At 45.8% G+C, this 25351-nt stretch overlaps 1 protein-coding gene across 2 annotated transcripts in view; it reads right to left on the bottom strand.

Annotated features, from left to right (window-relative positions):
* The window catches only part of GLRA1 (glycine receptor alpha 1), an 84576-nt gene that overhangs the window by 40435 nt on the left and 18790 nt on the right, over positions 1–25351 (bottom strand). For both annotated transcript variants that reach the window (XM_043598776.1, XM_043598857.1), the window contains exons 2-3: positions 9599–9726; positions 3730–3797 (exon numbers count right to left, since the gene is read on the bottom strand). In XM_043598776.1, the coding sequence (XP_043454711.1) occupies positions 3730–3797; positions 9599–9726 (196 nt within the window). The remainder of the gene's footprint in view (positions 1–3729; positions 3798–9598; positions 9727–25351) is intronic.

Below are 25351 nucleotides of genomic sequence, written 5' to 3'. Positions count from 1 at the left end.
TTTGTTTTTCCTAATTCATCTGCAAAGTAAATTAAACACATACAGATAATTAAGGACCCAGTGGGGGGAAAAATCACAGTATTGTGGAATGTACAAGCTGAAAATGGTAACTCCTCTTTTGGATTAACTTTAATTACTAAGGAGTAAACTCTGTCCCCTGTGGAACACTCCCAAGGAGGCAGATCATTGCCAGTTTCTCATTCTTTGTCTAGAGATTATGTATCTCCACCCCAGGGGACTATGGCCCCCCCGGGGCCTCCCTTGTTGGTTATCTCGATTTTCATTATTGACTGTTCCCTCCTGAGGCATACTGAGCCTGGCACCATAAGAGGCTGGATTTCTTTATTTTATTTTATTTTATTTTATTTTATTTTATTTTATTTTACTATTTTTTTAAAATATGAAATTTCTTGTCAAATTGGTTTCCATGCAACCACCTAAGTGTTGCCAAACATAGAAATCCCACCTCTTTTAATTTGGCACTTTCAACAATAGCCTACTTAAAAGAGGTTGGATTTCGACGTTTGACGACACTTAGGTGGTTACATAAGCGTGCTGTGTGGGTCTGTGGTCCCTCCATTTCCTATGTCTTGGCCCTTTGATGTTGTGGTGGTTTGATGCACAACAGACACCTTCTCTGGCTTTCGAGAACTGGATCTTAATCCCTGCCTGGGAGCTCACTGGTTCTGTGATGTGATGCCTCCAAATCTGTTTCCTCAGCTGCAAATTGGGGGACATAGTGTCCACCATGTCTACTGTATAGAGAGTGGTTGCAGGACCAAAGTTTTAGTGAAGGAATCTGACAAGAGACAGTGAGTGTGAAATGTGTTGAAAATTAGGAGGAGTGTTTAAGAGTAATGGCAGACATTCATTGTGTGTACTTTGTGTCAAGCACTGCACTTAGCATTTTCTGTGCTTTGTCTCTTAGTCCTCATAACACGTCACAAGGCGGATGGTACCCCACTCTACAGATGGGAAGGCTGACTCAGGCTACTCTGCCCGAGGTCACAGAGCTGAACCTCAGGTTTGGTCTGCCCATGGAGGGCTGTGTCCTAATTGTTACACTGTCTCTGTAGAGAGCAAATTGCAGCAGGAGTGAAGTCTGGAAAGGTGGACAGGAGACATGGGGGAGGGGGAAACTGAGGCTCAAGATTGTATAGCTAATTACTGATAGCTTTGGGGTCTCCATTATCATCACCATCACCATCAGCATTATCATGGGAAACATGAAAACCACTTACAAAAACTCTTTACTGTGCTAAACACTCTCTTGCACATAATTTCCACCCATGATGTCTCAAGGAAGTCAGTATGTTAGTCACCACTGGGATTTTACAGATGGGGAAACTGAAGCTTAAAGACATGAAACAAATTAGCTCCTCACATATAGTGAATGAGCCTGGGTCTATGTGGCACCAGAGTCTGGCTTTTAACCACCACACAAAATAAAGGCAGACTGCTCTTCCATTAGGAATCTGTGTCAAGATCTGTGGCCATCACCTAGAAACAAGTTGGGGTGGGGGTAGAGAGCGGATATGTATACCTGTCCCCAAATAACCAAGTTCTTTACATAGCTATGCGGTCCCTGACTTGATCTGATAACTATTTACTATTCCAGAAGAAGAGCAGAAGTGTCAATACTCACCACACAAAGACTGAATAATGCAAGTGTCAATGAGCTTCTGATTTGGGAGGGACAAGAAGAAAAGCAGGGGGGCTCCTTAGGCGCTCTTAAGACATCCATTCAAAGTATGGGAAAACCTGGCTTTTTGACCTGGATACCCAGTGAAAAGCAGCTGGATTTGTTCCTAGTCAACAGGTGGGACCATCTCCATTTGGAGGTAAGACGCCTATTAATTTTAAGGAGTTTGATCATTCATCCTTTGGATGTGGGCAGGGTCTCTGTGATCCTATGAAGACAGGCTTCTTTACAAAAGGACAGATTTTGGACCATTTGCCCCATGATCTATAGAGCTCAGTGATTTTTGCCAGTCTGGGACTGAAAGATTAGATCTAATCTCTCTAAATGTTTAGGACTGAATCACCGTGTCAATCAACCGACAATATATTTGAGTTGGTTTATTTATTTTGAAAAGTTATTGAGTACCCGTTATTAAATCACTGTGCCAGCTGCTGAGGTTACCACAGGAAACGAGACAAGCTTCCAGCCCAGAATAACTTGCGTTACAGGGAGAACAGGGACGAATAAGCAGACTCTTAATGGTGGTATGCATGTGTGGTAAGGGCTAGTATGGGGACTGTCAAACGTGTCACGAGAATGGGTGGGAAGAACTCACTGTAGCCTTGGGTCAAGCACACATGTGAACTTGCACGTGTACACCTGTGTTAAGAATGTGAAGTCTGCCTCTGCAGGTAATTCAAGTATAGACTTAAAGGAGAATAGCAGTCAGCAAGGGAAGGGGGCTTAATGCTGAAGCCGGGGGGAGCCACAGGGGAGGTGTGGAAGCAGGGCAGTGGTGTGGTCTAATCTGTGGTCTTAGAAGGGCCAGTGTGTGAGAAAGAAGGATGGGCGTGGGGCAGGATGGGAGTTAAAACTCTTTTGCAGTAATGTGAGCAAGCCCCATGGAAGCCTGAATGAGACTAGGGGGACGGGGATGTCCAGAAATGGGTGGCTGAGAGGATTTCCTGGCAGTAACATCTGTCTATAGGACTTGGTGATTGGCTGGCTGCTCTCAGTCTGCTCCTAAAGAGAGGACTCTTTAGGCTGCTTTAATTCTTTTCTCATGAGTTAGATCACTCCTTTCGAAACAAGTACAATTGATTTTTTTCCCCAAGGATTGAGAAAAAAATTTTTGAAGCATCACTGCATTTATTTATAATCACAAATGTAATGTTTGCTCCTTGCATAAATTCAGAAAGTAGGGAAATACTGAAAGAAGAAAATTGAAAATTATCCATAAATCTGCAATCCAGGGATAATTGCTCTTAACATTTTTGTATTTTCCCCTCTAGTCTTTTTTTCCAGTATAGCTGGTTTATTTCATTCTGTTTTATTTTATTTTTGTTTATTTATTTAGTTTGAGAGAGAGAGAGAGAGTGCACATGTGCTAGAGTGTGCACAAGGAGGAGGGGCAGAGAGAGAGGGGGAGAGAGAGAATCCCAAGCTGGGATTCCCTCTGCAGCTGTCAATGCGGAGCCCGATGTGGGGCTCGAACCTATGAACTGTGAGATTATGAACTGAGCAGAAATCAAGAGCTGGACACTTAACACCACTGAACCACCCAGGCACCCCCATTATAGTTGACTTATTCTAAACTTGTTACCATGTGAATTTTGAAAGACGCACAAAAGCAGAGAGAGGAGTAGAATCAACCCAGTATACCCACTGCAGCTTCTATAAGCTGTCTTCTGCTATTGTACAGTTGAGCTGTAAACTTATAAGCAGCTCTTTGTATTTTCTTTTCATCTAAAACTTCAGCCTGTTGCTATAATGTTGTTCCTGTGATCCTGGGTGTTTGGCATGTTCTAGCCTTGCCGGCTCTCTGACCATTTTCAGATGCATGTCTTCACCCAGAACATTGAATAGGACAGTAAAAATGTCCAAGTCTGATATACACTAGAGATCTGAAAAAAACAAAAAAACAAAGAAACCCCAAACCCCACCAGATTCCCCGCCTCCTCGGGGAAGCGCAATGCAGAAGGTGCCATATTTCTGGAAGAGATACACCCCCCAGCGGGAAATAGCAGCCTGTATTCTGACTCACTCACCATGGTTGTCTCAGCAATGGAGCCGAAGCTGTTGATGAAAATGTTGCAGCTCACATTCACCGGGGGACCTGCCAATCAAGAGAGATTGCTGCTTAGCTCCATGGTCAGGAAGAAACCCACAGGATAGGACCCATTGTTGGGACACTGACTCCAGGGATGGATCCCTCTTGGTGGTGGAGACCCTTGCTTGCCCTCCACCCCACCCCTGAGCAGCTGGGACTCCCAGCTACATTGCTATGCCAGATTCCCTGGTCCCCAAGTGAGCACCAGGTACAGAACACCAGAGGCTGAGCTGAGATGTACTTTCATTAACACAGGATGATTCATCATCCTGCCATATGGTTGAAATCCCTTCCCCAAACCCCATCGGCTGTCTTCTAATTTGTGGCTGAAATGCATTTACGGCTACAACATTTGGAGGCCATCTTGGGAATCGCCAGGAACAGCAAGTTCCTCGCCTTGAACTTATGAACCAAGAATGATTGCCTGAAAGGGCGTTGATGGGAATTACCAGGTGAGGAATCTGGAGGGAACCTCCAGGGAAGTCCATAAGTCTTTGTTAAATACTTGCTAGGCAAGCTTTTGAATTCTACTGAAAAGGAGAGGACACAAATGGCGAGATATTTGCTCTTTGGGATCTCATTGTTAGGGGACCTCTGTCCAGTTGAAGCCCAATCTCTTCATTTTATAGTAGTTGTAGCAGTTACCATTTACTGAGCATTACAGGGTTCACTGCTGTGTTAAGAGTGTTACTGATATTGTCTCATTACATCCTCTCGACAACTCCATAAGAAGACATGGTTACTACCTCCATTTTGCAGATGAGGAAACATAGGCTTAGAGAGGTTATTTGTTCATGATCACACAGCTAGTAAATGGTGGAGCCAGGGTTTGAGTTCAGATTTATCTAATTCCAAAGCTGGTGGCTCGCTATACTTGGAGGAAAGAGGTTCGAGGAAAGGAAGGGGCATGCTTAAGGTTACAGAGTGGCAGAATCCAGGATTTTAAGTGCTGGGCTTCCACATGAGCTGACAAGGGGACCAGTATAAAATAGCCAGAGAGGAATGTGAGACTACGGGTTAAGATTGCCATAAGCAATAGGGGTCTAGGTATGAGAGAGGTGCTGGGGAGCAAGTCATTAGGAAAGACTTCAGGAAGGTGATAAACCTTGAGCTGACCTTGAAAATGGTAATACTTGGATGAGAACTCATAATCCTTCACGTGAAGATTGCAATGTGCAATCTGTGAATTTTTTTCAGGTCTGCTTTCTTTTTGATCCCCATGAGGTCCTGTGGGAGCCGGAAAAAATTTATCATCCCTGCTGTGGAGCAGAGAGTTTTAATAAACTTCCTTGGGTTTATTTAGCCAGCAAGTGGTAGAGCCAGGGGTCAAATCCAAGTTTTCTGATTGTGGAAAGAAGGAAGCAGACAATCCTTGTGTCCTCTGTTACCCCCTCCCTTCTGTCCCTCTTTAAAAAGTAGCCCAAACATTTTGCCCAAACTCGGCCAAAGTTTCCTTCTTTTCAGAAATCTCGGTGTGTAGGAAGGGACTCAGTCTTTGGTGGGAATCCAGGTTTTCCCTCCAAGGGAGTGCCAGTCTCCCTGGGTTTTCGATAAAGCTCCAATATGCACTGGCTACTTTATTTAGGCATGCCTTTTCCTGTTTCTGGGTAACAATTTCCCCCTCAGTCTGGGACAGTAGCTCTTGACCTGGGTAGACACTCTGAGCTCCTTTGGTTTGGAATTCCTTTAAGGAAGTTCTCCATTTGAATTACAAGGTTACAGGATTTCAGGCCTGGAAGGTTTTCTTAAAGGTCACCTAATCAATTCCTTCCCAGCCTGCTGTCTGCAGTAGAATCACCTGGGGAACTGGTTAAACTGCAGATTCCTCAGCCCGACCCCAGACCCAGTGAACCCAAATCCCTGGAGATTAGTCCAGACACTCTTGTTTAACAAGCTAACTTGGGTGATTCCCATGTACAGCCAAGGTTAGGAACCATTGCTATAATGGCACCAGCTACCCATTCAAGGCTGAGCACTTGAACACTTCCAGTACTTGGGAACTCATTTTGTCTTGAGCAGCCCTTTCCATAGTTGGGTACTTCTGTCTGCTAAAAAAATTCCCTTATGCTGAGAGGAAGCCTGCCTCCTTGTCACTACCACTTCAACGAAGACCCATTAATTTTTTTTTTTTTTTTTTTTTGGTCCTCATTTAGACTCAGACCGGGCTTTTCTTTTCGTTCAGTCGCATACCATTGAGATGCCCCCAAAAGTTATTGCCCATGCCTTGAAATGACACACCCAGAGCCCCCACCCAGGCCCCGCAAGTGTGTGGTGCTGTGACTCCCATACAAATTAGATCCTGATTTATGTGTGTGAGAGGGTACCAGCCGAAGGGACCCCATGGGGGAGGTGCGGTTCATTGATATAAATCTGAAATTAAATTATCCTTGAGAAAATTACAATCTGGCTGCCTTTGGCAGCAGGATAATGTATATATTTCATTAAATATTAAAGTTTAATTTTGCTTTTGTGTATGTGTTTGTATTAGGCTGTGCCCCTGATCCTGGGAGCCATTATCCTACACAGAGTCTTAGAGAAGATACAGAACATCAGAGCTGGAAGGGCCTAGGTCCTACTGGATCATTTTACAGATGCAGAAACAGGCCCAGACATGTCAAGTGATTCTCTCCGGGTCACGCTATCGGGTCGGTAGTGGGAGGACTGGACTCCGATATTAGTGCTCTGTACTTCCATATAACGCTTTGCATTGCCACGGTGTTCTGCAGACTCAGCCTGCTGTTCCCAGCCACCCCTGCCTTCAGGAGATTCAGGAGCAGGCAAAATTTCTGGTGCTTGAAGGAAACTGCTGAGTGATTAATCACTCTGTGCAGTTTTCAAACAATGCAGGCCTCTTCCTCTTGTGTTAGGGTCACAGGGGCCTTATCTACATGGCCTTTTCAGGAGCTCTGTGGTTTGTATGGGGCTGTGGGGAATCTTCTTTGTGCCTGAGTGGGAGTGTGAAGGGACCATGGGGCTCGGGGGCAGGGGACACTTCATGCCAATGTTTCAGCTCTCACCACAAGGGAGAGTGGAGAAACCTTGCCTCCTAGTTCTTGGGAAGGGGAGGTAGGGAGAGGGGTGTTCTCTCTCCTCCCCCAACTTGGAGGAGACTGAAGCGGGGAGAGACACTGCAGGTTTGGAAAAAGTCTAAGACATTTTCTAGTCCTGTAGATTTGGGGCCCAGATATTCAAAGTAAGGTTCTCAGACTGGGGAGGAGAAGGGCCCTGCTTGATTCAATAATTTTTTTTTTTAATATAATCTATTGTCAAATTGGTTTCTATACAACACCCAGTGTTCATCCCAACAGGTGCCCTCCTCAATGCCCATCACCCACTTTCCCCTCCCCCCCCATCACCCCTCAATTTGTTCTCAGCTGATTCAATAGTTTTATAGTCTGGGTGAAATTTTACTCCTTAAAAATGTCCATTGATAGGGGCGCCTGGGTGGCTCAGTCGGTTAAGTGGCCGACTTCGGCTCAGGTCATGATCTCGTGGCCCGTGAGTTCGAGCCTGCCGTCAGGCTCTGTGCTGACAGCTCAGAGCCTGGAGCCTGTTTCAGTTTCTGTGTCTCCCTCTCTCTGGCCCTCCCCCGTTCATGCTCTGTCTCTCTCTGTCTCAAAAATAAATAAACGTTAAAAAAAATTTAAAAAAATGTCCATTGATAGGCAAATAAGTAAATAAATGAGTGAATACACAAATAAATTGCTGGCATTAGACAAAGAATTGAGTAAACGTAGCTGAGTTGAAGTCTTGACAGCATCCCTTGGGATGCTCTAAGCCTTAGCATATATTTTGTTTCATTCATTCATTTTTGAAAGGTTTATCGAGGGCCATCTACGTGCCACGTACAGTGCTATGCATAGAGGAAAGCTAACACCTCTACTCTGGATGCATACACGTCCAACACACGCTTTCCTCCTTAGGAGAGCTAGCCCAGGGCACTCAGGATGGAGTTCCAAGAGAGCCCACCAGGGGGCATGCCGGGCTGGAATTCCCGAAAACCACCAGCGGCAACGGAGGCAACCTGGTGGTCAGGTCTGCAATGTATTCGGTTTGGCCAATGGTGTTGCTAAAAGATGTGATTTAGCTGCCAACTTGGACGATTTGACAGCAAACTCCAGCCTCAAGTCTTCTCTTGGAAGGGTCGCTGCCCAGGGCCTGCATTCCTACCTGGCAGCTAATGTTAGGACCTGAGAAATGGCTGCTCTTAGGTGAACTTGTGCTTACTGGTTTTCTTTCCTTCTCCCCATCCTGCTTTACTCATGTGCCATACCTGATCCCCCTGGGTGTTTGAAATCGTGACCCTGGTGAAGGGCTTGGGCCCAGACCCTGTGGCCATGACCTTGGTCCTGACTTACCTGTCCCTGAGGGAGGCAAGGTCATGCTAAATGATGTTGGAAGGTATGGCCTCAGAGAAGGTGCCAGGGGAGCCTCACGGTAAACAGGAGTGGGAGGTGGGCCCCAAACAACCAACCCCACTTGCAGAGCACTGTGAGAAGGGTACTTGGAGAATGGCGAGTGAAGTGAGCAAATATTAGGAAGCTGTTATCAGCTGTCACATCCCTTGTTTGGTCTTGCACTTGAGCCAAAAGGAACAGTGTGGAAGGGCATTTGGAATCAAGAATTGATTAGGAGGCTGGCAGTTGGTCCTCGAAATAAGATTTCAGCAGGGGTACTGGGAGGAAGGCAGGCGTGCACAGGGAGCCCCTTAAGGACCACACCTGCGGAACTCTGTTCAGTAGTTTGAGATGGCCACAACTTCCCAGGGCATCCATGGACAAAGGGAGCTGGTTTCCTCTTGTAACAGATGTTAAGATCTCAGAGGACTCTGAGAGTTAAAAGAAGCTTTCCAGATCAGTTTGGTGAGGATTTATAAATTGCACCCCCCCCCCCACAGTGTATCTGGCTTGCAAACATGTTTTGCTTGAATTCACATATTTTAGGAATCAGGACATTTTGCATAAATCTTGATTTCTGGCTCTTCTTAGACTACTGGATGATCTGGCAACATGGGGCCCTCCCTCATTCCTGCAGGTAATTATGGGCTGGGGCTGGGGAGAGGCCCCCCGCTTCAGAGAGGCCTGCACCTCTATTTCTCCAGAATCGCTACAACTCCCTTTGGCCTTCCTCTTGGCTCACCTCACTCATTTAAGTAACCTGCCCAGTCCCTGTGGCCATTTGAAATCATGACTCTGAGTTAGGCTAGAACGTCTCAAAATTATATAGCAATCCCTGGGAACTTTCAGCAGATGCATTTTAGCTGGAAGTTTCTTCTCTGAAACAAATACAACCAGAGCTGCCTGTGGGGGGAAGCAAGGGTGGGCTTGCTCGCTATGCCCTCTGCTCCTTTTTGGGGCACATGGTGGGAAAAGCCTGAGGGCTCCGTGGAACATAGTTTATAAAAACCACAGATCCAGCCAACTCTATCACCGCAGAGATGAGGAAACTGAGGCCCAGGGACAGGAAGAGGCTTATCCAAGTTCAGAGTGTAAGTCTGTGCCTGAAACAAAACATGAACCCATTTCTCCGCGTTTGTCAATTGTCCATCATAACCAGAGGGAGCAAACAGGGTTTCACGCACATACTGACTCCTGGAAACCAGGGTACTGTCGAGCTGGATTCTCTGCAGCTTTGTTTCGGTCCTGGTGGGGAGAAGACAGAACTGACTAACGATGTCTGCCTCTGGGAGAGGAAAGAGTCGTGGGATTCATACCATGTGTTTACCGTCTGCGTATAATACCATGCTGCTTGCTTCTGTAATCTAGGAAAGCAGACCCCTGAGGATCTGGACGGAAAGTTTTCTCTACCTTTGAAGTTGGGCCTGATCCTGGCATCGTATCCAGAGGTTCTCCCCATGAGCTTATCCAGGAAATCCGAGGGTGACATAGGCTTGGGTGCGGAGCGGGCAGCGTCAGCCTCCTTCGAAGCAGCAAGGCTAAGAAGGGAGAGAGAAAAGCAGCGGGTTAATGATGGCCCTGTGATCCTATCCCCGCCTTGCCCAGACCCGAGAACCACCAGAGTGTTCTCAGCCTGGGAAATAGGCAGTGTGGGTCCTTAAAGAGGAAAGGTCAGCTTCTGTGGTTTACTCGGCCAGATATCTACCAGTGTGGGATCCTGGCAGACAGCTGGGTGTCTGATTGCTGCTGAGAAGCTGCCTTGTCTTCAGGCTGAGGTTTTGAGCAGTCATGGCTGCCGGGCCTCCCTGGGGAGGAGACTGAAGGGTTAACTTCCCACCAGGTCCAGCTCTGTATTTTAGGTCCCTGCATTCTTCTAGGTGTTCCTGGGGAATAGCACCACCAGACAGAATCTCAGAGACCTAATAGTCCAGCCTTTCCCCAGCGTCTCTCTTCAGAGTCAGAGTCACTAATTAAAAAATAATGTTGCCCAAGTCAAATGCATTTGGGAACAGAAATATAATCAGGCATCTGTACCTGGAGTCTTCTCAGAAGCTTTAACAAGCTTAGAAGCCTATCCGTATGGGACTACCATCTCATGAAACCTACACCTTAGAAAATGCTCGGTTGGGAGAATTGAGGCACAGTTACTGGAAGAGACGGACGTAGGTCTCAGAGTAAGTCAGTCTGCCTCGGTGTCTCAAGACTGGGGGATTTAAGATCAGACTGTGGGATGCTGCACAGTGTTTCTGTCCCCACCCCACCCCCATTCCTATGCGACAAAGTGGTTTCAGGTTCTCATTCAAGCCATAGCATGAACTACTGACGTCTGTCAACAGTGGCTGCTGTCCCCCTGCCACACGCTCAAAGGTGTACAGATTTCTAGAAGAGTCAAGATTGGAAGCTGAAGGGTTAAAGAACAATCACTTGGGTTGCTTTGGGCAACTGAGCTTTCCTAGTCTTGAAATTACACCAGGAGAGAGCTGGGAGCAAACGCAGACCTATCATGTAGTGCTGGGGAGCAGGTACGTTGAGGAGGTGAACGCATAGATGAGCGTGTGCACGCACGTGTGTGTGTGTGTGTGTGTGTGTGTGTGTGTCGTGTAAGATGGGAGCTTCTGTCACCCAGCCAAGTACGACATTGCGTTCCCCAAGGATCTGCACTCAACCTCTCTCGTTCTTCGCCTTGGCTTGTTTCTGATATCACAGTTGTAACGGTTTAAGTGATCACCTCTAATGGATGATTCTCACATCTGTGTCTCCACCTGGCTGCTCCCGGAAGCCCCCTTTCCTCATTTGCAAACACCCACAGGGCTCGTCTACCTAGCTGTCCTGCCTGTGCAGCAAATTCATCTCCCAACCTCAATGCCACGGCTTCCTCTCTGAACTTGCTCCTCCAGACCACTGCTCCCCGGACGGCACAGGTCCAGAAGCTTCAGGTCCCCATTCTCCAGGTCCAGAATCTTCAGAGCCATCATATCTCCTTGTGCCCTTTTCTCTCACATCCCCTCCCTTATCAGGTTCCGGACCATGTTACCTTGTAATATAGTTACTTGTGTTTGTCTTTGAAGACGGGGAATCATGGTGTTTTCATTTATCGTTTATTTGTTCTTTTAATCCCCTACTGTGTCTACCATGGTGTCTCAAGCATAATTGGTACCTAGTAATTGTACAGTGAATGAATGAATGAATAATATGCTACTTTAATTAATCAAATATTCTGGCTAATAGGGTATTCATAAATATTCATATATGGATTAACAACTTTAAAATCATTAGACTATTATCTCCAGTGATGAAGAATACTGAAAGCAATCTGGTATTCCTTTGCAGGTTCAGAGGGTATTTCTGGATTATTTAGACACTCCTATTTAGTAGATCCCCTCATCCATATACTGAAGAACTAGTTTTGATTGACAGGGTGAGGGACAAATGCATTTTACTGGTTTTGTGTGCATGGATGTTTGTGAGTTGGTGTGATGTGGGCAGGTTTCTGGATGTGATGTGTACAAGTGGGGAGATGTACATGGACGTGTGCGGGGGTTCGGGTGTGATGGAGGTGTCTGTGTATGCACAGTGGATTGTGTTACATGGATATGTGTGTGCAACCAGATGAACACTGACGTTCATGTGAGAGTGTGTTAAGCATGGCGTTCGTCTGTGTGGATGTGGGGTATGGGGTGTGAATGTGTCAAATGCTTTCGTGGATGTATAGATGTGGCATGTGTAGTGCATGTATGTGTTTCTGAAATGTGAGAGATAGTACAGAATAGTGCAAGAAAAGAGGAAAGAACGGACGACTGGAATTTATTCTGTCTCATTTATAAGCTGTGTGGCCTTGAGGAAGTTACTGAACCTCTCGGAACTTCAGTCAGTTGCCTCAGGTCACGTTAGTTTTATACAAGGAGTAACTGAGAAGGCACAGCTGAAAAACACCTAGGACAGTTCTTGGAACATAGTGGGCACTCAATATATTGGCTTGCTCTTGCCTTGCTCTCTCTCTGTGTGTGTGTGTGTGTGTGTGTGTGTGTGTTTGAAGCAGTTCAGAGTCAGTCTGGGGGCTTCTTCTGGTCTCAGTGCCGCTTTCAGCCACACCACAGGCCCCGCGTGGCTGGGAAGTCCTGCCAGATGCCTTCCGTGGCCCTCGGTCAGTACCAGAGTCCCAGCCTTTTCTCCGTTCAACACCAGACTCCTGGATGCTCTGTGGCTGTGGTGTGAGCAAAGGGGACCACAGGCGCGCAACTGGTGATTTACGACTTTTCTGCTGCTATAATTCACTTCTAGAACCTCTCTAGGAGTGGTGGTTATGAAGCTTTCATAAGCTCCTGTTCTCTCTCCTGCCCCTCCTCTCAGATAATAAGATTTGGGAACACAGTACTCCCTCCCAGCAGCTACTAGAGCACCAGCCCCCTCTTGGCCCTTAGGCCTCTTTCATAATCCTGAATCCTATTATGCCATAGAGTGAGAGAATGAATTCACCCCAAATTATCCCCTACCATTTGCTGGTAGCAAAATGTGCCATTTAATACCCGAATCCTCCCCAAGCTGAAGAGTCTTCTGGTTCTCCTAGCTCCCATGTCTGCTGTACAGCATTTCAGTCTGGCTACCTGGCAGGTGACTCACTAAAAGCCCTGGCATGCGGACCTGAACTTGAGGGCGTGGAGACTCCGAGAGGTTAAGTAACTGGCCCTGGGTCACACAGCACTTTAATGAGAGAAGGGTTTAGAACTCAGATTTTTTTTAAGGGTCGCTTCATCTGAAGTCTACAGTGTATGGGAAAGGCTTATAAATTGGGAGGAGTGCCACGGGTGATGGCTGCCATTACTCCTATTTGTTTTTGAAGCTTGTTACATTCTGTGACATGCAGAAACTTCAAAACACGAGTCTGACTTCCAGCCATTCTGATACCCACAACCGAGGTTGCCACACTGAAAAACGGAGGAGAAACAGTCGTGGATTACCACCATGCCATCTGTTTTGTCAAGTGAGTCGCAGCAGAATTCTTTGAAATTTTGAGATTTGTGAGTCCCAGCTTGACCATGTATCATGTACCAGTGGGTTCTTTTGGGTATCAAAAATATGGGTTTTTTTTTTTTTTGCCTTGTTTCTATACCACCTCTGCTAGTCAGTTACAATGTTTCCTTAAATTGCCTCGCTTCTTTCAAACTTACTCTTTTTAAAAACAGAACTTTATATAGTCACGGCTTAGAGATGAAAAAGCAGTATTGTTTGCCATAATAGACGCAACCACCACGGTGAGAACAGTGAAGACAAAACCAAAAGAGAAGTATAAAATTCTAGCTGCATGCTGTGGCTTACCAACATTCGGAGCCCGAGCTTGCCCCAAGCCTCAGGGAGGACCAGTGAATGTTGGGAAAAGGTTGGAGACGTGTTAACACCTGATTGAGACTTTCTTCTTGAGATAATGAGAAGAACTGAAAGAAAAATTTCTCAACAATAATTCACCTGTATTATGTGTGAACCACCCTCAAGCACCGCCCCTTTTCTTACCGCCCTAGACCCAAATATCCCTAATTCTTTTTCAAATACAAAGTCTCCATTTGAATGTCAAAATAGCCATGCCCCTCCACTTAATAATCAATGGACATTTCGGTCTATATTTAGAAAGCACATTTTGCACAGAATTAGTTCAAGGGCCCCCTATAGTAAATCCACGCATCAAGAAGCCCTTGGTGCACCTTTAGAACCACTACCCCTGGTGAACTTGAACCTTTGCTTATAGACTGTGAGCTACTGAACAGAGAAGCTGGGAATGAATCCGAGAAATGAAACATTTGATTGTTAGGATTTGCTGACCCTATAAGAGTATTTGGAAATGATGCAAATTGTTCCAGGGATTTACTGCAATGTAATGCAGTGAATCAGACTCAGTTTAGACAGATTTGATTAATAGTAATTTCAGAAAGACAGTGAGGTCTTCTGGGACCAAGTGTTCTGCCCCTCTCTGAGAAGGCTTTATGGCAAAAGCCACACCGACTGGAAAGAGCGTTAAACTATCACCTTTTAGCCAGGGGATTCGTCATACTGGGAGACTGTGGTACTTAAAGGACCTCAGTTTTGACTCCTAATGAAATGGACCATGGAAAGATCCAGGAGTAGGCGTCCAAGCTGGGGGTCAGGGGGAATGGAGGCAGAGTGACCCGGTGAAGTGGGGGTTCTGTGACCTTCAGGGTGTCACTTCCCTTTGAGGCTTTCAGTTTCCCAAACTATAAAATAAGGGGGTTAGAATAATCTCTAAGAGTCCTTCTGGCCCTAGTGCATCATTTTATTAGTCTGTCATATTCCCCCCCCCCCCCTTTTATACACATCTGGTCTTGGGATCTGCATTTGTCTGGAATCTTTTGGGGGAACGTGAGTGTGTTTGTGTCTTTGTTCTTCCCAATCCAGTCTCGAGATTTTTCTCCAGTGGAACGATTCATTTTTCAGGGATTTGTTGGAAGAAAGGCCAGATCAATGTTCAGGTTCTCCTCCTCCTGTTGCAACATCAATTGGACATAGGGAATCCATAGGGAGCTGTCAATCTGAATTTCAAATGAGCTGGGGTTGGCAGCCATACTGGGGAGAAACAACTTCAATTTCACCCTGTGAGGCACCACAGCACCAAGAACCATTCTGGGTTAGCAGAGGGAGCCCCCTCAACAGATTCCGTCTCCTTGGTTCAACACGCACAGAGGAGTCGGTCGGGAAGTCACAGGTGGGATAAGGGGAGGAAGGACAAGACGAGGGGCAGAGGACAGCCAAGGGAGAGGTGCTCAGGGCTGGAGGAGAAGTTGCAGGTGCAGCCTGGGAGGAGAGAGGAGGGGAGTGAAATGGGGAGAGGAGAATGTGCAAGTAAAGGTGTCTGAGGTGCGGCCAGTGCTAGGAGCGAGGGGTTCAGTGAACACAGGGGACTGGCACGCACCCGCACTTAATGCAAGGCGAGGGCTTTCCGAGAGGCTTTGTGGGGAAAGCGGTTTTTATAGTAGAACTTGAAGGCTGGGTGTAGAGTTGGGCTAGAAGAAATACGGGAGGAAGAGTGTTTTGAGTAGAAGGAACAGCATGTATCCAGTCTAGAGGTGAGAGAGGACTTGGAGAACTGAAAGACATTTAGTGTGTGTGAGGGAGGAAATGAGGGGGAGGGAGAGAGAAAGGGAGGGAAGGAGGGAGAGGGAGGGAGAGAGAGAGAAAGAACAATGATAAGAGGTGAGGAGGTTGGAATAGTAGGGATTGGACACCCTGGTCTGTGTGCTTACAGGTGGGTTTAAAAGTTTAGGGAAGAATTCCATCCCTTAATCCCTTTATAGTAGAAATAATCCATCCTGATTTCTCAGCTGGTTATACTGAATTGCAGCCTGGCCAAGCTTGGGAAATGGGCCCTCCAAAAACATCTCTGAATGAGGGGTGTCCGACTTAGTTTCCAGGCAACTTGTCCTCTGACTTGGGTCAGAATTCTATCTCCTTTGCTTTGGCAGGGAGGTTATCCAATAAGCTGCTGTTTATTCTGTGCAGAAAGCACCTGGTCAACTAGTCAAAAGTTGTTGGAAAGTCTGTTCTGTATTTCCATGGGCATTTACTTACTACAGGGTTTTAAAGGTCACTGTGGAACAGAGGAAAACAGTAAGGTGAGAGCTGGGGAGCATGGGTATAGTCATAGTTCCGTCTCTAACCACGTTATCTTGGGCTAATTCTTTGTCTTACATGGCCCTCAGTTTCTTCATCTGTGAAATGGCAGTTTTGCATTAGATGAGGCACAACGAACAGTTGTATGTTGAGTACCCACTCCATCCAACTGGTGGTGGCTGCTCAGAGAACAGCTCTGGGGCTTGACCCAGCAGGGAAGGTAGCAGGATGGGACATCTGTCTGCCAAGGGACTAGACTGTGGAGTGCTAGGTTGTCTTAGTTTCGCAGGCCCGCTTGCTCTGAAATCCTCCGACCCTTCTGATTAATTGAGCACCCACCATATGCGTAAGGTACTATGGAGGGGTGCAGGTGAACATGTCACTGCCTACAGAAAAAGCACTCCACGTGGGCAGAGTTTGTGTCTGTCTCATTCAGTGCTTGGCATGTGGTAGCAATCAATAATCATTTGTTGATGACTGGCCTTTGCCCTCTTGTTGTTCATTGTTGAGCAGATGGAATAGATTAAGCACATAAACAATTATCGAAGGTGGCCACCCAGCGTAGCATAATCGGTGGCATAATCGGACTGCCCAGGTGGCATAATCGGACTGCTGTGGTGGTTTGGAGGAGAAAGGCAGTATTTCGGGGGAGGTGGGGACATGAATCAGATAATTTTTCTGGGTTTTATGAAATTTTAGCCTCTGCACCTTTAGAAAGCTCCAACATTTGCCATTGCCCATGTTGCGCCTGTGGAGGGAAGCCTTCTTCCACCGGTGGGCCCTCCTCGGGATAGGAATGGGGAGAGGTGGTACGGTTGGCTCTGTGTCCTAGGCTCCTGGGAAGAAATGGGGCTGGCACTTTCTGTCCTTATGGACTGGTCCAGTTTCGTGTCCCTGCCTCTGACATCCGGGAACTTGGGGGTCATTGCACAACGTGGGTCCTGTCGGTCACCCTCAGCTTTCCTGGCTTGCATCCTTAGGCCAACATCTGGCTTCTCATGGCCAGCTGTGCAATTCCAATTTTATTTGATTGCAGTAAGGGGCTTAGGCTGGCCAGAGAGTGCCTGACATTTTATTACTCTCACTTCATGATCTGCTAAGCACCCCTGGGAACAGAATGTCAGAGTTGGCATGCTCTGAGCCCAGTTCTCCCCAGAGTCTGATGCACAAGACATCCTTCCCCCTTCCTGTCCTACCTCTCACAGCTATACCTGCTTCCTAGGAAAAAAAACAAAAACGAAACCCCTTATCTGGGTGAGAAAGCACATGTATTTGAATATGATTCTCTTGTGCAGTAAGATAAAATCTTGGATCCTTGGAGCTGGAAGGAACATTGAGATTCCATCTGGCTCTTCCCCTGCCCCTAGGGAAGTCGGAATCTCTAGGGATCTTTCATACTCCTTATCGTTGCTTCTGGTCTGTTCCTCTGCATAACCTTCCGTCCACTAACTCTTCTGCTCTATTTTATGTATCTCCATAATGCAGGCAGCAGCAGGGTCAGGGAAGGAGGCACCTAGCGAGACTGAAGGAGGCACTCACTGTCAGGGCTTTGCCGACCGTGCCCGTGTAGGGGCCCGAGACAGAGCACCTTTTTAACTTTTGTGTCTCGGGAGTCTCACTTGCCTCACCCTAGTCTTTCCTGGTCCCGCTACAGTACAGCATCAGAGAACATCAAACCCGGTCCATCTCGGGTAGGGTTTCCTGTAGGTAATTGAATACATTTACCTGGAGAGGGAGTCTAGACTTCTGACAGCCTCTCACTTGATTTCTAAAAAGCTTTGTTTTTATTTTTCTTGTCTGGTGGCAAGAAACGGTACTGCATGTTTTATCTCATTTTATTCTGCCAACAGCCTGAGAGGTAAGATGTCTGTCCCATTTTACAGAAGAGACAATTAAGGCTAAACTGCGTGGTGATCCAGCTGCAGCGCACCTTGCTGCATTTGCCTAACTTACGTCAGTGTTTTCCTTCCTCTTGCCTCTCTTCTCCTGACTCCCTGTGTCTGTTTTAAGGCTGGAATCACAGCAGCCCTTGGTGCTTTCCGGGTCAAGCTCAACCTTCCGCTCTCTGGCCTTCCTCGTCCTCGGGATAGGGGCAATCAAGGTGTTATGTAGGCAAGACCTTGAAGGAATGTTTTTTTCCCCCCGTGTTTCTATCCAGGCTCTTAATAAGTATGATTTCCATGAGCACAGAGCCTGCCATGTGGTCAGGGCCCAGTAGATATTTGTTAAATGGGGGGACCAGCAGCTGGCTTTCCAGGGGGAGCAGAATTTAGCTGTGCAGGTACTGGGCCTCCGTGATGTGAATTGAGTGGTGTAAAAAAGTCCCAAATTCTGGCCGCAAAACCTTTAGTCAGTCCCTAGGGAAAATACTGATGTCCTCTGGGAAAATCCAAGGCAGGAAAATAGGGGAAGAAGCCACTCTTTTTCTTTTGGGAGCATCCATCCCACGGGGTTGACTCAGGCCAGGGGCCTAGGTCAAACCTACGTTCACGCATAAACCTCACATTTCTGCCCACTTAGGTCCCTGATCACAATTCTACAGCTACCATCTCACTTTGCCCTGACTGTTCCTATATGTCTCACTTGGGGAAATTTTCCTAGCCTCTGACCATCAGTGCCATTCTGCTGTTTGGTTCCACGGTGAAAGAATACTTGACTCAAGCCTGTGCGCATCAAGTAGCACCCCCAACCCCCCTGCCCCGACCTGTCCCCCGGAGTTGAGTTGCAGTGTGAGGAATCCAGGGGGATTCCTCAGAGATGTGGGTGCTGGAGAACAGGCCTATGGGGGTTGCTGTGCCAGAGTCAAAGCTCTTAGCAGGCCCTGCGTAATCAGCATGCGTCCCACGAGCTGGACAGGAGAGCAAATAGCTCTCATTACCTTCGAGGCAGCTTTCTTTTTAATCAGATGAATCTCACTGGAAAAGTCTGTCTTTGCAGAGAATGGAGCTCAGGGCAAAGACATGTAAGAGCTCCCATTCACTCCATGCTTATTATGTGCCGGGTACTTTACATGTGTTGCTGTATTTAACTTCCCAACAGTCCTATGAAGATGACATCATTACAGATGAGGAAGCTTGAATTTCAGAAACTTAGGCAAGGTTGGATGGCTTATGAGGGACAAGGCCACCAGTCAACTGGCCTGTAAGGCCCGTGGTATTAACCGTTATACTCTGTTGACTCTTCTAAGTGATAGCGATTGCAAAGTCCCTCTGAGGACCTGCTCTGGTTCATGATTTCGTGATGAAATGTTTGCATGACTCTCGGAACTACCAGTGGGAATTCCTAGAACTCTGGGCATTGGAAAAGTGTGGGTTGAGAACAGTGTGATGATCGCTGTCACACAAATAATGCTTTCTGTTTACGTGGCACTTCCAAATCCATCACTGCTTTGGCTCCCTGTGCCATTCCTGCCACAGCATCTCTGTGTACAGGTGATGACATTGAGGCTCCACTGAAAGAGGAAGAGACCTGCTCTGGGTCTCGGGTGGCAGAGCCATAACATGACCGGCATCTCCAGATGTGCTTGGGGGCTTCTTAACTATGTGGCCATTCCCAAAAGACAGGAAGGGGACGGGCAAACCCTTCCTGACCATTAAATTCTCTCTCTCTCAGAATGTTTCTGGCATTAACATTTTCGTTTTATTTATGTTTTTCATTTCAGTTCACTCCTTTTAAAACTTCTTTTACTTAAAATTTTTTTATTGTTTATTTGTTTTTGAGAGAGAGAGAGAGAGAGAGAGAGAATCTGAAGCAGTCTCCAGGGTCCGAGCTGTCAGCACAGAGCCTGATGTGGGGCTCGAACCCACGAGCTGGGAGATCACGACCTGAGTCAAAGTCAGCCGCTCAACCGACTGAGTCACCCAGACACCCCAAGGCAGATTGTATTTTAAAAATGAATGAACTGAGGCTCGTGGGTGGCTTAGTCGGCTGAGCGTCTGACTTCGGCTCAGGTCATGATCTCACAGTTTGTGAGTTGGAGCCCCACGTCGGGGTCTGTGCTGACAGCTGGGAGCCTGGAGCCTGCTTTGGTTTCTGTTGTCTCCCTGTCTCTCTGTCGGTCCCCTGCTCATGCTTTGTCTCTCTCTCAAAAATAAATAAACATAAAAAAAAATACAATCTGTCTTTACCAACTTCAGGTGTTGTGTGAATGGCCAAAGGTCCCAGTGCTTCTACAGAAGCTGTGAAAATAAGTTCTTTCCCTTCTCAGGTCAGTCAGCCTTCTTCATTCACCAGGCATTTTGAGGTAATCATCATCTCATTTGAGACAGTATTAATTTATTACTTCATTTATTTACTTATTTATCCCAAATGATTTATGCAGTGCCTACTGTAAGTCAGAGATTATACTGGGTGATGAAGCAAAATAGAAATAATCTAATAATAAGAGCTGGCCTGTGTTGAGCAGTTATAAAGTGCCAGGCATTACACCAAGAGCTTTACTTTTGATAGTTAGTCCTTAATATAATCCTGTGGGTAGGGGGTCATGACTCCCATTTTACTGGTGAGGAAACTGAGTTTCACAGAGGTTAAGTAACTTCTATAGGTACTTCTGACCTGACAAATTTCTCTCTTAACTTTATAGATAGTGAATATGCCATAGCCCTTGCTTTGCATGAACTCCCAAACTAAAAGAGGAAAGCCTACGTGAAGACGCGGAAGTGCTTGAATATCCGGGGCTGTTAGAAACAGCTTATCACTTTTCCCTCCCAAGTCCGTATTAGTTCAAACCTACAGTGGAAAGTAGGTTTGATGAAGCCACAGGAAATGCATCCATAAAAGGGGAGCTATTTATCCCAGACCCAACAGAGGTTTTCATGAGTGGAGGGAGTTTGAAGGTGTGTGGCCCTCAAGCATCTGGGAGACTGAATTCAAAGAAGGATGTTGAGAAAATAAACAACCCTCACTGGGCTCTCAGGGAGAATGACCTCAAATTGTAGAAAGAGCAGCTTGGATTCAAATCTGAAGCTGCCTTTTAATAGACTGAGTGACTGGTTTGCAGAAAGAGAGCACTTAACTGTGAGTTGAGAGGGTTTAGTTGAAGTGGGTATTTGTATGTAAATACAGAGTTTTACAGGAAGCTCCAGGGTTCTGAGACTGCTCTAAATAGCCCTTGTTCATTCCCCACCCCACCTCCCCCAATCCTCTAAGACAGACAGCGGCAGCTATGCTCAGTGGGGTGGATCATCTTTGTCTCACTCAGCAGGTTCCAAAATCTTGGGGAAGAAGAAGGCAAAAGAGTCATAGAATTATGAGATCTGGTCATCTTGGGCATTAAAAAAAAAAGACATTTATTTATTGAGCACCTGCTATAAGTTAATGACTGCATCTTGCGGCTCTGCAAAGTCAGTAGGGATGATCATCTCCAACTTAGAGAAGAGGAAACAGACTCAGAGGTTAGCTAAGAATAATAACAATCGCCACCAATGCTTGAACACTTTCTAGGTGCCACACACAGAGCCAAGAACTTTTCCATACGTGCTTTCTAATTCATCCAGCAACTCTATGAAGTAGGTACTGGTTTCTCCTCCATTTCTCAAATGAGGAAACAGAGGCTTGGTGAGACTAAATAACCTAATCAAGGTGCTTTGATGGCAGAACTGATGCATGACTCTAACTGAGGTGGGATTTGGGCATAAGTTTTGGAGCAGCTGTTCACATGTGCTAAAACAGCTCACTTCACTGGAATATGCACTGTGTTAAGTTCCTGTTCCATTTAGTATAAGCTTCTGTAAGAAATATTCACTGAGGAGAAGTCAGGACAAGATGTGTCCGTGAAGCCTGTGATGCCTGATGAGACATAAGGAAGGTAGATGGATGATGAGGGAAGGACAAGGTGTCCTTTCTGGTTTTAAGATGAAGGAGGTTTAATGGCAGAAGGAACGTGAGGGTCGCTGCTGAATCTTTCTTTTCCTTCTGGGGTTTCTTTCCATTCTACCCTGTAGGATCTTGCAGCAGGGTCACCTCTTTGTAGCTCATTGGGGGACCCCACAGGGGGCCAAATTCCATTGCTTCCTGCTTCTTGCTGTGTGTCTCAGAGGCAAAGAAAAACAGCTCAGGGAAATGGGGTAAGCTGTGGATGTTGAGTCAGAAATCCTGGGTTTGACTTGTGCCTGTTCCTTTCTTGTGTGATCTTGGGCAAGCCCTTTATCATATTTAAGCATCATATTTAAGCATCAGTTTACTCATCCATAGAGTATAGTCACCTTCTGTGCTAAGTTGTATATTTACTATTTGAAGTCACATTGAAGAAAGCACGAGGTACTCCACAAATAGCAACTCACTTCTGGACTGAAACAGGGGCAGGCTCCATGGACTGTGCCATCAATTTCAGGCTCTGCCATTTACTGGCTAAGTGGCCTTGGACAAGTAACTTATCCTGTGTTTGTGTCTGCATCTGTAAAATGGGGGTAATAGTAGTTGTTGCTCATGGGGGATGTAAAGAATACATAATTCTTTAGCAATGCTTATTTTAGTGCCTGGCACACTGTGAATGTCCAATGCAATTTGTATTGATTCAGAGAGAATTGGTTGATCTAGCCTCTATCATGAGGGATAAACAGATGAACTTCTGGAGGCTTCTTTGTGCTTTGCACTTGAATGTTCAAGGACCACCCACGGTCACACCTAAAGGAACACTCCCCCGGGGGATCCTTCTACTATGCTGTTAGTAATTTATCTGTCAAGTGGTAAATTAATAGCATTACTCTGGCATTTCAATCAATGGGATTAAGATGATCTGATGGTGGCGGAGTAGTAATTGGTGCTGCTTGGATGGAAAGTGCCCAGTGGCCAAAACTGTTCTTTACAAGCTGGCTGGCTGCCCTCAGGCCAGATTCTTTCAACCATTTAAAAAAACAACATTTTTCTCTGATGGTTAAAACAACAAATGCACATTGGGAAAATACAATGAGGTTCAAGGAAAAAACAAAACAAAACCAAACCCATCTGGAAATTCCATTATCTAGATACCTACTATTAACACATTAGTACATTTCTTCTGGGTTTTCTCTTTTCCTCTACAGATTATAATTGGTTTCGTTTCCTGCCTTTTTTTTTTTTTACTGAAGATTCTAAATGAAAATTTTCTCTTGTTATTAAACCTCTAGAAACATTATTATTAATGACTGCCTATGTCGGTGTGTTCGCATTCATGTAGCTGTCCTTCTGTTGATGGGCATTCATATTATTTTCACTTCTTAGCTGTTATAAATTATGCTGTGAAAGCCTCCCTTGGTCACAAACCTCTGTTCATGTCCTACAAGCAAAAGTGCTGAGTCAAAGAGTATGACTATTTCTAAGGCAGAGAGAGTACACCAGTGTAAAGGGACTTCCCTTCTCCTCCAACCCCAGGACCAGCAGGTTCCTCGTTGAAAACTCTTCACAAGGTGGAGTCTGGTAAAGGGTCAAGGGCAGAAGGAATTGGTGGGGCAGTGAAAGTTAAAAGATGAGAGACGACTGCTTCTACCTTTTTCTTTTTTCTCCATATACTCATACTGCCCAAGAAGCCATAGACATTGGAGCGTACTAGAGGGGAGAAGAGAGACCATTGTGATAGTATAGTTCAGAAGTCCCATGTTGCAGGTGTAATATGTCTTTTTTTTTTTAAAGTTATTTAAATTGCCCTGGCCTATGTCTTCTGCCTGTATCATATCCAATTTTTTTTTTATCCCTGAAACTACTTATATATAATAAACATCCCCTAAATGCTTGGTATGAGAGGTAGTTTAGCATGATAGATTCCAATCTGCCACATACCTGTGTGATCTTGGGCAAGTCACTTAACCTCTTCACAACGGTTTCTTTCTCCCTCTTTTTTTAGTCACTTTTTTTTAACGTTTATTTATTATTTTTGAGAGACACAGAGAGACAGAGTGAAAACAGGGGAGGAGCAGAGAGAGAGGGAGACACAGAATCCGAAGCAGGCTCCAGGCTCTGAGCTGTCAGCACAGAGCCCGACGCAGGGCTCGATCCCATGAACCGTGAGATCATGACCTGAGCTGAAGTCAGACTCTTAATCGATTGAGCCACACAGGTGCCCCCAAAACTATTTCTTTATCAGAAAAAGGAGGGTAATAATGTGTTCCTAGGATTGTTGGGGTTAAAAGAGAAAATGTGTGTCAAATGCTGATGTGGTGCCAGACACATAGAAACCACTTCGAGTGTTAGCCATTATTACAAATAAAAATTGAAGTTTTTGGGGCGCCTGGGTGGCGCAGTCGGTTAAGCGTCCGACTTCAGCCAGGTCACTATCTCGCGGTCCGTGAGTTCGAGCCCTGCGTTGGGCTCTGGGCTGATGGCTCAGAGCCTGGAGCCTGTTTCCGTTTCTGTGTCTCCCTCTCTCTCTGCCCCTCGCCCGTTCATGCTCTGTCTCTCTCTGTCCCAAAAATAAATAAACATTGAAAAAAAAAAATTAAAAAAAAAAAAAATTGAAGTTTTTGTTTGTGAGAGTCAAACATTCTTCACTAAACTTTTATGCCAGTCTAGGTTACACCTAATCATTCTGAAGAACTTCAGAAAAATATGAAGACTAAAAGAGGCAGGTATGGCAGGAAACATGGGATGTGGGTTGTGCTTCAAATATTGGCTAATTTATTATATTCCATTGTAGGCCCTGCATTTTAAGAGGGACATTAACAGGTTGGAGCAGGTCCAGAAAGGAACAACAGGGCTGGTAAACAAACTTGAAATTGACCTGTAAGGAATAATTAAAGACTCTGTGGGTGTTTGGCTCAGAGAAGATTTAGGCAGAGAGATCATTTTTTACAAATCTCTGTTGGGTTGTCATGGGGAAGAGGGACTCGGTAAAATAATGTTCTTGAATATTTACTGTTTGCCTGGCACTGAGGTAAGGCCTTTGCAAGCATTATTTATTTTTTTCTTCTCCCAAACTCTAGGCGAGGTACCTATTTGTGTTCCTATGGCACAGATGAAGAGACCGAGGCCCAGACGGCAGAAGTGACTCGGTTGAAAGTCACGTGGCTGGGAGGTGGTAGGTAGGAACAGAACCAGATTTTTCTGATTCCATAGCTGAGGCACCTTTTACAGCCCACTGACTTGTTCCAGGTGGCCAGAGAAGATGGATGGGCCTTTCAGAGAGGGAAGTGGCTGCCCGACACATGTGAGGAAAGGCTGTTTTGATCAGCTGGTCAAACAATGCTCAATAATGGAAGATGCAACACAAGTAGGTGGTTACTTGTTGCCGGAAGTGTTCCTGGATAGGCTGAACTTTGAGCAATGTGTGAGGATGAGCCAGCTGAGGAGTGGGCTAGAATTGTGACTTCACTACTTACTTTATGACCTTGAAAGTTGTGTAACATTCCGGAGCCTTAGTTTCTTCCCCTGTAAATAGGAATATTCTATGCTAATGTTAGGATTGTTGGGAAGCATAAAAAATTCGGATAAGTTGCTTAGCCAAATACCTGGTGTACGCAAGTTGCTCATTGTATGTCAAGCCAACAATGATCTATGGTCTTTGTCTTTGCACCTGTGGTTCTCATTTATGTAGTGACACTGTCTATTCACTTTTTCACTGGGGTCAGTTCCAGA

Source organism: Prionailurus bengalensis, chromosome A1, assembly GCF_016509475.1.
Source record: "Prionailurus bengalensis isolate Pbe53 chromosome A1, Fcat_Pben_1.1_paternal_pri, whole genome shotgun sequence".
Lineage (NCBI taxonomy): Eukaryota > Metazoa > Chordata > Mammalia > Carnivora > Felidae > Prionailurus > Prionailurus bengalensis.
Note: the sequence above shows the minus strand (reverse complement) of the source record. Positions and strands in the feature narration are given on the sequence as shown.